Raw genomic sequence first — 13,779 nt, forward strand, 5'->3', positions numbered from 1 at the left:
AACTGCATTGTTGGTTAAGGGCTTGTAAGTACGCATTTCACTGTAATGTCTACACCTGTTGTACACCTGTTGTATTCGGCGCATGTGGCAAATACAATTTGATTTGATTTGATTTGAGATGCACAATTGAGAGCATAGTCCCGTGTAGCTCAGTTGGTAGAGCATGGCGCTTGCAACGCCAGGGTTGTGGGTTCGATTCCCACGGGGGACCAGTATGAAAAACATTTATGCACTCACTCTGGATAAGAGCGTCTGCTAAATTACTAAAATGTAAATGTAATCCTATCGGGCTGTATCACCGCCTGGTATGGCAAATGCACCGCCCACAACCGCAGGGCTTTCCAGAGGGTGGTGCGGTCTGCACAACGCATCACCGGGGGCAAACTACCTGCCCTCCAGGACACCTACAGCACCCAATGTCACAGGAAGGCCAAAAATATAATCAAGGACAATTACCACCTGAGCCACTGCCTGTTCACCACCATCCAGAAGGCAAGGTCAGTACAGGTGCATCAAAGCTGGGACCGAGAGACTGAAAAACAGCTTCTATCTCAAGGCCATCAGACTGTTAAACAGCCATCACTAGCACAGAGAGGCTGCTGCCTACATACAGACTTGAAAATCACTGGCCACTTTAATAAATGGAACACTAGTCACTTTAATAATGCCACTTTAATAATGTTTACATATCTTGCATTACCCATCTCATTTGTATATACTGTATTCTATACTATCTATTGCATCTTAGCCTATGCCACTCTGATAATGACATTGCTCATCCATATATTTATATATTCTTATTCCATTCCTTAGATTGTGTGTATTAGGTTTTTGTTGTGGAACTGTTAGATATTACTTGCTAGATATTGCTGCACCAACCAACACTCGATCCCACTGATGTCAACAACTACAGACCAGTATCCCTTCTTTCTTTTCTTTCCAAAACTATTGAGCGTGCCGTCTTTAGCCAACTCTCTTGCTATCTCTCTCAGAATGACCTTCTTGATCCAAACCAGTCAGGTTTCAGGACTGGTCATTCAACTGAGACTGCTCTTCTCTGTGTCACGGAGGCTCTCCGCACTGCTAAAGCTAACTCTCTCTCCTCTGCTCTTGTCCTTCTAGACCTGTCTGCTGCCTTTGATACTGTGAACCATCAGATCCTCCTCTCCACCCTCTCCGAGCTGGGCATCTCCGGCGCGGCTCACTCCTGGATTGCGTCCTACCTGACCGGTCGCTCCTACCAAGTGGCGTGGCGAGAAGCTGTCTCCGCACCACGTGCTCTCACCACTGGTGTCCCCCAGGGCTCAGTTCTAGGCCCTCTCCTATTCTCCCTATACACCAAGTCACTTGGCTCTGTCATATCCTCACATGGCCTCTCCTATCATTGCTACGCTGACGATACACAACTAATCTTCTCCTTTCCCCCTTCTGATAACCAGGTGGCGAATCGCATCTCTGCATGTCTGGCAGACATATCAGTATGGATGACGGATCACCACCTCAAGCTGAACCTTGGCAAGACGGAGCTGCTCTTCCTCCCGGGGAAGGACTGCCCGTTCCATGATCTCGCCATCACGGTTGACAACTCCGTTGTGTCCTCCTCCCAGAGTGCGAAGAGCCTTGGCGTGACCCTGGACAACACCCTGTCGTTCTCCGCTAACATCAAGGCGGTGACCCGATCCTGCAGGTTCATGCTCTACAACATTCGGAGAGTACGACCCTGCCTTACACAGGAAGCGGCACAGGTCCTAATCCAGGCACTTGTCATCTCCCGTCTGGATTACTGCAACTCGCTGTTGGCTAGGCTCCCTGCCTGTGCCATTAAACCCCTACAACTCATCCAGAATGCCGCAGCCCGTCTGGTGTTCAACCTTCCCAAGTTCTCTCACGTCACCCCGCTCCTCCGCACACTCCACTGGCTTCCAGTTGAAGCTCGCATCTGTTACAAGACCATGGTGCTTGCCTATGGAGCTGTGAGGGGAACGGCACCTCCGTACCTTCAGGCTCTGATCAGTCCCTACACCCAAACGAGGGCATTGCGTTCATCCACCTCTGGCCTGCTGGCTCCCCTTCCTCTGCGGAAGCATAGTTCCCACTCAGCCCAGTCAAAACTGTTCGCTGCTCTGGCACCCCAATGGTGGAACAAGCTCCCTCACGACGCCAGGACAGCGGAGTCACTCACCACCTTCCGGAGACATTTGAAACCCCACCTCTTTAAGGAATACCTGGGATAGGATAAAGTAATCCTTCTACCCCCCCCCCCCCCCCCCCCAAAAAAAATATATATATCCCACTGGCTATAGGGTGAATGCACCAATTTGTAAGTCGCTCTGGATAAGAGCGTCTGCTAAATGACGTAAATGTAATGTAATGTAATGTCAGAACTAGAAGCACAAGCATTTCGCTACACTCGCAATAACATCTGCTAACCATGTGTATGTGACCAATACATTTGATTTGATTTGATATTTGTAAGGTTTGCTCTTCAGGTGAGCACCTCACCACTGCCCTTAATAATAATAAATAATATGCCATTTAGCAGACGCTTTTATCCAAAGCGACTTACAGTCATGCGTGCATACATTTTTGTGTGTGGGTGGTCCCGGGGATCGAACCCACTACCTTGGCGTTACAAGCGCCGTGCTCTACCAGCTGAGCTACATGCCAGTGGGTTGAAACAGCAGAGGGCTCTCAAACATTGGGAAACCCACATAACCTACTTGAATCATGTCTACACATCATTAATCCATTTATAATTGGCTAATATGTGTGTGTTCTAAATACAAAAACTTGTCCATGACTAATCCATATACTTAATATTAACAGAGAAAACCTGCCAAACAGAAATTATGACTGTTTCAACTTTGAACCATGAAAAACTGATTGTTTTCATGAGAATAAAAGTTTAACCTGGAAACATCAATGTGTGCGTCAGCGTTTATGTAGCCTACTATGCCAGCGTTAACTACTCTGATGATTAGGGGACTAGAATCAAAGTGGGAGGGATTAGTCGCACACTATGCATTAAGAATGCACGCCTCTTTAGATGCGAAGTTCGAAGCGATGGGTAAGCGCGTGTGTAACGGCTGCAAGTAGAAGGCAAGGAAAGGCGCGGGTAGTGTTTAACATCGATGGAGCTCGTGTAATTTGGTCTACAAGCATGAAGGCTTTCAGTAAGTATTGGAATGTTTGAGGGACGTTTACCGGCTGCACTGAGTCGATATGTGTTGATGTGCCATGGCTCCGCGATGTTATCACCTCTGTGTGCTTGTGTTCTGTCCTCCTCACGGTATCCGGATGGGAAATCGCTGCAGAAAAGTGGCACAGTGGCCTCGAAATTAATTCCAGAACTCTCCAACATTTGCAAAGTATTATAAAGATATGGATAAACACTGCAGAGTGAAGGAAGAAGCCACGTCAAAGGCAGCAAAGCGCAAGGAAAACAAACAGAAACATGGACGGCTTTTTCGAAAGAAATCATTGAAGTCGGTTGGGAGTTTTGTAAATAAAATTATAAAAACTTTGGGCACTTTTACCCACTTTGGAGACGTTGAAGTTCAGGGCGTAGAGGATGACGATGGAGGGTTTCGTGACGGGACACCTTGCACACTCAGCGCCAACTCAGGAAATATCAAAGAGGATGTGCAGATCGCCGGGGATGATCCTGTTAAAAATAATTCGATAGCTTCTTCCCGTTGCTCGGTGAAAGAAAGGGTTTTATGGTGCTATGGTGGCAAAATTCCAGGTGTTCTTGGCTTGAAAAATCACGGGAACACCTGTTTCATGAACGCCGTGGTCCAGTGCTTGAGCAACACTGACCTGCTCGCAGAGTATCTCGGGTTGGAACGGTACAAATTGGATTTGAGTCAAAGGAGAATTAATGGAATTGTTAGAAGTGAAGACACGCAGCATGCCAGAGGTGAAGTCACTGAGCAGTTGGCATCACTTGTTAGGGCACTCTGGACTCTGGAATACGTCCCGCAACTGTCAGTGGAATTCAAGGTAGGCTAGTTGGCTATTCTTAAATTAAGTTGCTCTTATACCTTTGTACTAACAATATACTTACTATGTAATAAACACAGGACAAGCAATTTAAGTACAAGAGAGCCAGGGTCGAAGATAACTGCTGTATTTCCATTTGCCCCTGACTTCACCTATGACCTGAACTACGAACTACCTTGATTGAAACCGCAACAAAAAAACAATGCTGCTGTCAATCCTAACATGGTAAAAAACAAATTGTTTGACATTTGCCTAAAATATTGAGGGGATTTACAGAAAATTGTATCATATTGGTCAATAAGCCTTACACTGTTAGTCTACACTTGTTGTATACGAAACGTGATAAATAACATTTTATTTTATGTGATATTCCCAAAATGATGCCTGAAGCACTATCCATGACATTGGAGTTAATAAGATTTATTAGCCTATAGGTAACCTGTTTATTTCTTTCTCCAGGATTGATTACTTTATAAGTCAGTGCATCAGCAAGCTTTGATAGCCACTACAGTGCTTTTATAGTCTGTGGTTTTACCCAGAAAGCTTTTAGTTCACCACTTACTAATGAGGTAGCTGGCTGGCATAGTGTGTCACTGGAGTCTGAGGGCATGGGTTATCAGGTGTCTGTCTGGAGTGCTGAGCTAGCACTTTGTTCCTTCAGACACTCACAGCACAGAAGAACCTTGAACGTAAACAATGGACTTACTATACTCTAAACAGATTTTCGTTAGCCGGTGTGTTATATTGAGCGTTGTCCAGGTATGGCGGCTTTGGACACTTTAATATTCCAGTCGCTGAGAGGATGAACATAGCACCTGGCTGACTCCATTTACAGTATTGGAGTGTTTCTGAGTAGAACACACTTCATTATGTTAGTTAGGCAACATTGTCATAGAGAAGACTGTTCATTGAGAGGAACACTCTCCATTAAAGGATCTGAGTGTGGATCTGAGTGTGGATCAGGAGGCTGTGACAGTATCAGTTTCCCCTCAGGCTTTCCCACCCTGCCCACGCTAAAGAGGAGGAAAAAACTATTATCACACTCCCGCGCCTGCAGTGCTAAGCTCCTATATAGTTCAAGGCCAGATAAAGAGAAGATGATAAGGGGTAGGACAATAAATTCACAATGGATTATTCTTAGAAATGCTAATTGCTCTGTGAGGAGAAGAGGTGTAAGCATAGCTAGATGCACACCTTCACCCTGCGTGGTGCAAAGCCAGGGGCTCCATCACTTTGCCACCCTCTGGCTCAGTGTAATGTACTGGAAGTAAAGGAGTTGGAGACGTTTGGTCTGGGTGGTGGTCAATGAGGGGCAGATTGAGAGTGCCCCACCACAATACCAGACTAAAATACCATCCAGAGATGATATTACCTTTATTGTGCAGTCAGTGCTGCACCTCCTGTCAGAGAGGTCTCAGGGGAGAATCATTCCTAACTAGTTTACTTTGTTTTCTGTCTGACCCAATGTTCTGTGTGACCGTTCCTGTCCTCCAAAAAGTAACTATTTCTCACACTCTCACACTTCTCTGGACACCCTGCCAACTCCTCACCATCTATAGCCACTTCCTTCTCATCTTGTGGGACTCTCCTATCAGATTTTGAGAGGACAATAATCTGAGCTGGCTTCATGTAGTCAAGGTAGTTGAGATCTCAAGATAGCTGTAATGAAAAACACTCAATGCATGTGATGAGATCTTTCCTGTGTTTAAGCACACACAGGCGTGCATCTTGGCTGTGGCTCTGTGACCAGAAGGGTCCTAAGTTCATGTCTGGCTGTCTAAAACAGTCTTCTACGTAATACCACAGCTGCCTGGAGACACCATGAGATAATCAGATAGCTGTCAGGCCCCAGTCTGAGCCCATAGGCCATGGAAGCATCAGACAACACAACCAGCCATCTATAAACAATCAAAAACCTCACCCCGTAATTTAAATGGCCCACTTCATAATTATCTCAGAGCAGAGTTCTCAAACGGTATTATCAGTCACTCCACATGCCTCTGACAGAGTAAGAGGAGATACGGTGAATAGCATAGACAAGGAATAGCAAAGAAGGTGGATAAGTGTTTGCGTCACATCCCATAAAAAAAATATACAAACACAATTTTGGAGGAGAAAATGAAGTAAACTTTATGATGTAACACAATGTTTCAGCAAAAGCAATTCGGTGGTTGCACACATTTGTGCTGTTCAGCCACAGGCTAATATTCACTAATATGCACTCTAAGTAAACTCTAATGTGAGAATGACTGACAGCCTGACAGAAAGAGCTATACAATGCAAGAGGTGACTTTTCAGTCCTCATTATAAGTAGGCAAAATGTATTTTGAGTGAATTCAGAAGAGATGTCCTTGGTTGATTTAGAAGCAAAAAGTTATCATTAAATGGTGATCTGTCCCAGTGTCCTCTCAGGCAGGTTGGTGGTGCAGACAGGAGAAAAATAAAACAAAAAGGTAGCTATCGCAGCGCAGGATGACTGGCACTGAGCCACATTCCAGTAGCACCTGGCAGGACTGACGCTGTAGGGGGAGGGTTACGTAATTGTTGTATCGAAGGTTAAGCACAGTGGCCACAACTTTATATATATTCTGCCCCTTCATCATGTCCTGCCTGTCACTGTCCTCCGATCTGAGGGCTTCATTCTACCTGCTCTGGGATCAGAATCAGATGTGTGTTTTAAAGAGTATCTGATATGTTTGTCCTAGTGCATTCTCTGAATCCCTCCTGGTGGATTTCACTGTTTGCATAGAGGGGCCAGAGAAGGTTTGAAAACAGAAACTCAAACAGTTACTCAACAGCTAGTATATAGGTTTCCATAACATGGGAGAGGCCTAGGACAAGGGTCAGGGAGGGTAGCGAGGGAGGGATGAAGGCCTCTTGAGCTGGAATTCAGTCCTCCCTCCCTATGGAGCAGATGGACTATCTGGTCGTGATTGGAGGCTAAATCAGTTTAGAGTTTTGACATGTTTGTGTGATGACTCATCACGCTGACAGTGACTCTGCTTCCAAGTATGTGTCAATATTTGAGTTCTCCAAGTTGGTCTTTTAATGATTAGGCTATCTGATCTGGCAGAGCTTTTGGTTTCAGGACTTTAAATATGAAGTTAAATGACTCGGTGAAGTCGCAGGGAAATGACACTTGTTCTTGTTCTTTAAATCTTATCTTCAGGCGTACACAGGGGTTAAATTGGGCTGGGTCTAGCACCCGGCACCTATGATTCAAATGAGAGCCAGCCAAAGCTCAGACCCGGTACCTTTGGTCAGGGGCATCATGCACCCCGAAAATCTGAGGGGGCACAAAGTAAATGAGGATGGCTGGGGGGTGATCCGTATTGGGGATATGTCCCCTGTCCGGAACTTGGAGAATTTAGCATTTTTCAAACACCTGAAACAGCTTTTTGCTGCAATCTAGAACCATAGTAATTATGCTTAATTCTATGTCAAAACTGTTTATTTTTCTGCATATCTAAGCATAGGTTACCTCTTCAGCTGTCTGTATCCTCCTGACTGCCTTTATTTTTTTAAAGAAACGAAATATGCTTTTCTGCATCTCTGCATAAATGTGTGTAAAATATTGAAAGTAATGTGAGTCTTATTCAGTACATAAAGTAATTGCTTGCGTTTCTAAAGGCATGCCAGCTAAGATAGTTAGATTATCTATCTACTCTAACTTGATTGATAGCCTGAAATGGCTTCTTGGTAGCTAGTTATGAGGTTGGGAGATTGGGAACCTATCTGGGGATAAAATTGCTAGGTGGCTAGTAGTATTACAGAAAAAATGTCATAATAATAATATATATAAACAGGACAAATCTGTGGGGGCACGTGCACCTGTGCCCTCTATGGGCATGACACCTCTGCCTAATTTTGAATTATATAATGAAGAGTGAAGAGGCTGACCTTCTAGGCAGAGTTGCAAAGAAAAAGCCATATCTCAGACTGCCCATCTTAATCTTTTCTTTTTATTGGCCAGTCTGAGATATGGCTTTTTCTTTGCAACTCTGCCTAGAAGGTCAGCCTCTTCACTGATGACGTTGAGACTGATGTTTTGCGGGTACTATTTAATGAAGCTGCCAGTTGAGGACCTGTGAGGCATCAGTTTCTCAAACTAGACACTAATGTATTTGTCCTCTTGCTCAGTTGTGCACCGGGGCCTCCCACTCCTCTTTCTATTCTGGTTAGAGCCAGTTTGCGCTGTTCTGTGAAGGGAGTAGTACACAGCGTTGTACGAGATCTTCAGTTTCTTGGCAATTTCTCGCATGGAATAGCCTTCATTTCTCAGAACAAGAATAGACTGACGAGTTTCAGAAGAAAGTTATTTGTTTCTGGCCATTTTGAGCCTGTAATCGAACCCACAATTGCTGATGCTCCAGATACTCAACTAGTCTCAAGAAGGCCAGTTTTATTGCTTCTTTAATCAGCACAACAGTTTTCAGCTGTGCTAACATAATTGCAAAAGGGTTTTCTAATGATCAATTAGCCTTTTAAAATGATAAACTTGGATTAGCAAACACAACGTGCCATTGGAACACAGGACTGATGGTTGCTGATAATGGGCCTCTGTACGCCTATGTAGATATTCCATAAAAAAATCAGCCGTTTCCAGTTACAATAGCCATTTACAACATTAACAATGTCTACACTGTATTTCTGATCAATTTGATGTTATTTTTATGGACAAAAAAATTGCTTTCTTTCGAAAACAAGGACATTTCTAGGTGACCCCAAACCTTTGAACGGCAGTGTATATTGTTTAGACTAGTATATTATATCACCCCTTACCCCCGGGCGCGCCCCGAACTAGGGACCCCCCACCTCCCAAACCCCAGTTTAACCACTGGGCGTACATACGGTATGTCACATTATTTTTCCAGCAGAGTTTTACAGTACCAGCACCCACTATAATCATTATCATGCTTAAGTTGCTTGATGATGACACTACATAGAAAGAGGCAGTGTATAACAACATTCGGATGTCATCTAATGTAGCTGCTGTTACAGTAAAGAGCCCTAGCAGTGGGACTGGTCCATATTAATTGTCAGTTTGAGTCAGGTACCTCATAAACAAGAGCGTTAATCATACACACATATTACACAGTCCAGAGTTATACGTAATTAGGTCAAAATGGCCATTGCGGACACCACAGAGAGAACTATACCTTATCTACAGTATCAATTATTTATCTGACGCAATTACCACATTCAGAGACACTGATGAAGATAACTATAATTGCCATGGGAGATTTGCAACTCCAACAGCAACTTGTAATTGAAGCATTATGTGTCCACAGAGAGCTTATTTCTGGAAACTGCCTTGGAGAGTTAATTTAAAGTATGTCAACAGTTAGAATCTTTATTGTCTGTACACAGCCATCAGACTAACTTAGGCAATGTAGAACACAACAAAACAAGTCGTACAACATCGATATAGGCCTTTCATCTTGCTACCTCAATTGTGCATTGCCTTCCATGCAGTATATTTACAGTAGGGGTTGTACAATGAGCGAAACTATTACATGAGGGCTATCTTGTTTGCCAAAACTGTGCTGCCAGTCTCGAAGAGGCCATTATGTCATGCTGTTCTTTCTTGACACAAAAGGGACAGACTTGCTGCTGGCACAGGGACAACCAGACAATGGCTTTGTCTGTACAGTCTGAGTAATGGCCCTGTGATTGTGATGTTTTAATTTTGGTGACCACAGTTGGTGTAATTGTGTGTAAGGACCTGACTTTGCCTCTGACTAAAAATAGATACTGTAGGAAGAGGAACACTTTCAGACAGCATTAGGAGACTACTCTCTCCTACTCCTACTTTTGCTTTGACACATCCCAATAATCACTTTGCTCTCTGTTTATGAATGGAGTGTTCACTTTGTACAATGTTCAGCTGAACAACTACTTTGAAGATAGGTACAGAAAGCAGTACCTCCCACACACAGTGTGTTATTATACAGGTTGTACCAATCTGGCTGTGATGATAACTAGACCTACTGTACTGTATGATAGAGTCATACAGTGTGTCTGATAGATACCAGGGATTATTAGGCAGTGTTCACAGGCTGCTGTTCTCTCCATAATCTCTCATTACTGCTGAGGCTCCTTCAGGCTGCCAGCTGCGGTTCAGCCGGTTAATTCCAGCGTAATTGAGTCGTGTGCCACTCAGTCTTAAACCGCAGATTTCAACTTACATTGTGTTCCGTGTGGGCTTAAGTATTCCTCAACCTACAGTGAGGGAAAAAAGTATTTGATCCCCTGCTGATTTTGTACGTTTGCCCACTGACAAAGAAATGATCAGTCTATAATGTTAATGGTAGGTTTATTTGAACAGTGAGAGACAGAATAACAACAAAAAAATCCAGACAAACACGTCAAAAATGTTATAAATTGATTTGCATTTTAATGAGGGAAATAATTATTTGACCCCTCTGCAAAACATGACTTAGTACTTGGTGGCAAAACCCTTGTTGGCAATCACAGAGGTCAGACATTTCTTGTAGTTGGCCACCAGGTTTGCACACATCTCAGGAGGGATTTTGTCCCACTCCTCTTTGCAGATCTTCTCCAAGTCATTAAGATTGCGAGGCTGACGTTTGGCAACTCGAACCTTCAGCTCCCTCCACAGATTTTCTATGGGATTAAGGTCTGGAGTCTGGCTAGGCCACTCCAGGACCTTAATGTGCTTCTTCTTGAGCCACTCCTTTGTTGCCTTGGCCGTGTGTTTTGGGTCATTGTCATGCTGGAATACCCATCCACGACCCATTTTCAATGCCCTTGCTGAGGGAAGGAGGTTCTCACACAAGATTTGACGGTACATGGCCCCGAACCATCGTCCCTTTGATGCGGTGAAGTTGTCCTGTCCCCTTAGCAGAAAAACACCCCCAAAGCATAATGTTTCCACCTCCATGTTTGACGGTGGGGATGGTGTTCTTGGGGTCATAGGCAGCATTCCTCCTCCTCCAAACACGGCGAGTTGAGTTGATGCCAAAGAGCTCGATTTTGGTCTCATCTGACCACAACACTTTCACCCAGTTCTCCTCTGAATCATTCAGATGTTCATTGGCAAACTTCAGACGGGCCTGTATATGTGCTTTCTTGAGCAGGGGGACCATGCGGGCGCTGCAGGATTTCAGTCCTTCACGGCATGGTGTGTTACCAATTGTTTTCTTGGTGACTATGGTCCCAGATGCCTTGAGATCATTGACAAGATCCTCCCGTGTAGTTCTGGGCTGATTCCTCACTGTTCTCATGATCATTGCAACTCCACGAGGTGAGATCTTGCATGGAGCCTCAGGCTGAGGGAGATTGACAGTTATTTTGTGTTTCTTCCATTTGCGAATAATCGCACCAACTGTTCTCACCTTCTCACCAAGCTGCTTGGCAATGGTCTTGTAGCCCATTCCAGCCTTGTGTAGGTCTACAATCTTGTCCCTGACATCCTTGGAGAGCTCTTTGGTCTTGGCCATGGTGGACAGTTTGGAATCTGATTGATTGATTGCTTCTGTGGACAGGTGTCTTTTATACAGGTAACAAGCTGAGATTAGGAGCACTCCCTTTAAGAGTGTGCTCCTAATCTCAGCTCGTTACCTGTATAAAAGACACCTGGGAGCCAGAAATCTTTCTGATTGAGAGGGGGTGAAATACTTATTTCCCTCATTAAAATGAAAATCAATTTATAACATTTTTGACATGCGTTTTTCTGGATTTTGTTGTTGTTATTCTGTCTCTCACTGTTCAAATAAACCTACCATTAAAATTATAGACTGATCATTTCTTTGTCAGTGGGCAAACGTACAAAATCAGCAGGGGATCAAATACTTTTTTCCCTCACTGTACTTTTTTGTGACACGGTGATATCTAAGGATGTATTTCATTTGATGTTGCTTTCTTAAATGTAAAAAAAACGGTCTTTATATCTGTCAGTTAAGTTTGGGTAACACTAGTACTATAGTTTTGTGTGTGTGGTGGTGAGACAAAAGTTTCTGAATAACTGAATATGAGTCAGCGACCTCATTAGGGGGTTCAGTGGGAGCCATTCAAGGTCAGCTCTGATTGGGCTCAGCAGCATTTGAGGATTTTCTGCCCGGGACCTGAAATAGCTTTGTCTCAGACAGTGGGCGACGAGGGAAGCGTGAAGAGCATTAGTGAAAATGTGCAATTCAAGAATCCCTCTGTTCTGCGTTCTGTGGAGACGGACATAGGGCTTGATGCAATGATTGACACGCTGTGGGTCCACTTTGTGCACTGTGCTACCGGAATTAGGCCTACAGCTGAGCTTCCTGAAGTAGGGATCCTGTGTACAGCCACAGGTGGACCAACAGACACACCTAGGGTCCTATCAAATCTGCGATGCGGAGAACGTGGACAGAATCACGGAATCCAGACATTAAAATGGAATTCAACAATATTAAAACATTTATTGAACTTAATAAGAAAACAACTAAATGTATTGAACTTGTTAGAAAATTCAGTCATTTGCACAAGATTATCATAAATCAAATCAAATCAATCAAATAAAAAATTGAATCAAATTGTATTTGTCACATGCGCCGAATACAACAGGTGTAGAACTTACTGCTTACTTACAAGCCCTTAACCAACAATGCAGTTTTAAGAAAAATAAAGAGTTAAGAAAATATTTACTAAATAAACTAAAGTAAAAAAAAAAAAAAAAAAAAAGGGAACATAATAAAATAACAATCACGGGACTGTATGCAGGGGGTACTGGTACCGAGTCAATGTGCGAGGGTACAGGTTAGTCAAGGTAATTGCGATAATATGTACATGTAGGTAGGGGTAAAGTGACTATGCAAAGATAATAAACAGTGAGTAGCAGTAGCATAAATACAAAATAAAAAGGGGGGGTCAATGCAAATAGTCCGGGTAGCCATTCGATTAACTGTTCAGCATTCTTATGGTTTTGGGGTAGAAGCTGTTAAGGAGCCTTTTGGACATAGACTTGGCGCTCCGGTACCGCTTGCCATGCGGTAGCAGAGAGAACAGTCTATGACTAGGGTGGCTGGAGTCTTTGACAATTTGTAGGGCCTTCCTCTGACACCACATTGTATAGAAGTCCTGGATGGCAGGAAGCTTGGCCCCAGTGATTTACTGGGCCATACACACTACCCTCTGTAGCGCCTTGCGGTCGGATGCCGAGCAGTTGCCATACCAGGCGATGATGCAACCAGTCAGGATGCTCTCGATGGTGCAGCTGTATAACTTTATGAGGATCTGAGGACCCATGCCAAATATCTTCAGTCTCCTGAGGGGGAATAGGCGTTGTCGTGCCCTCTTCATGACTGTCTTGGTGTGTTTGGTCCATGATAGTTTGTTGGTGTTGTGGACATCAAGGAACTTCAAGCTTACAACCTGTTCCACTACAGCCCCGTCGATGTGAATGGGGGAGTGCTCGGCCCTCCTTTTCCTGTAGTCCACAATCATCTCCTTTGTCTTGATCACGTTGAGGGAGAGGTTGTTGTCCTGGCACTACACTGCCAAGTGTCTGACCTTCTCCCTATAGGCTGTCTCATCGTTGTCGGTGATCAGGCCTACCACCGTTGTGTCGTCGGCAAACATAATGATGGTGTTGAAGTCATGCTTGACCGCGCAGTCGTGGGTGAACAGGGAGTACAGGAGGGGACTAAGCACGCACCCCTGAGGGGCCCCCGTGTTGAGGATCAGTGTGGCAGATGTGTTGTTGCCTACCCTTACCACCTGGGGGCGGTCCATCAGGAAGTCCAGGATTCAGTTGCAGAGGGAGGTGTTTAGTCCCAGGGTCCT

At 44.3% G+C, this 13,779-nt stretch overlaps 1 protein-coding gene across 1 annotated transcript in view; it reads left to right on the forward strand.

Annotated features, from left to right (window-relative positions):
• The first annotated feature begins 3,070 nt into the window (after positions 1 to 3,070).
• Positions 3,071 to 13,779, forward strand: part of LOC311101598 (ubiquitin carboxyl-terminal hydrolase 43-like) — a 92,617-nt gene continuing 81,908 nt past the window's right edge. The window contains exon 1 of the mRNA XM_084142728.1: positions 3,071 to 4,002. Coding sequence (XP_083998854.1) covers positions 3,382 to 4,002 — 621 coding nt within the window. The 5' untranslated portion in view covers positions 3,071 to 3,381. The remainder of the gene's footprint in view (positions 4,003 to 13,779) is intronic.

Source organism: Coregonus lavaretus (genome assembly GCF_964263955.1).
Source record: "Coregonus lavaretus genome assembly, chromosome: 2".
Lineage (NCBI taxonomy): Eukaryota > Metazoa > Chordata > Actinopteri > Salmoniformes > Salmonidae > Coregonus > Coregonus lavaretus.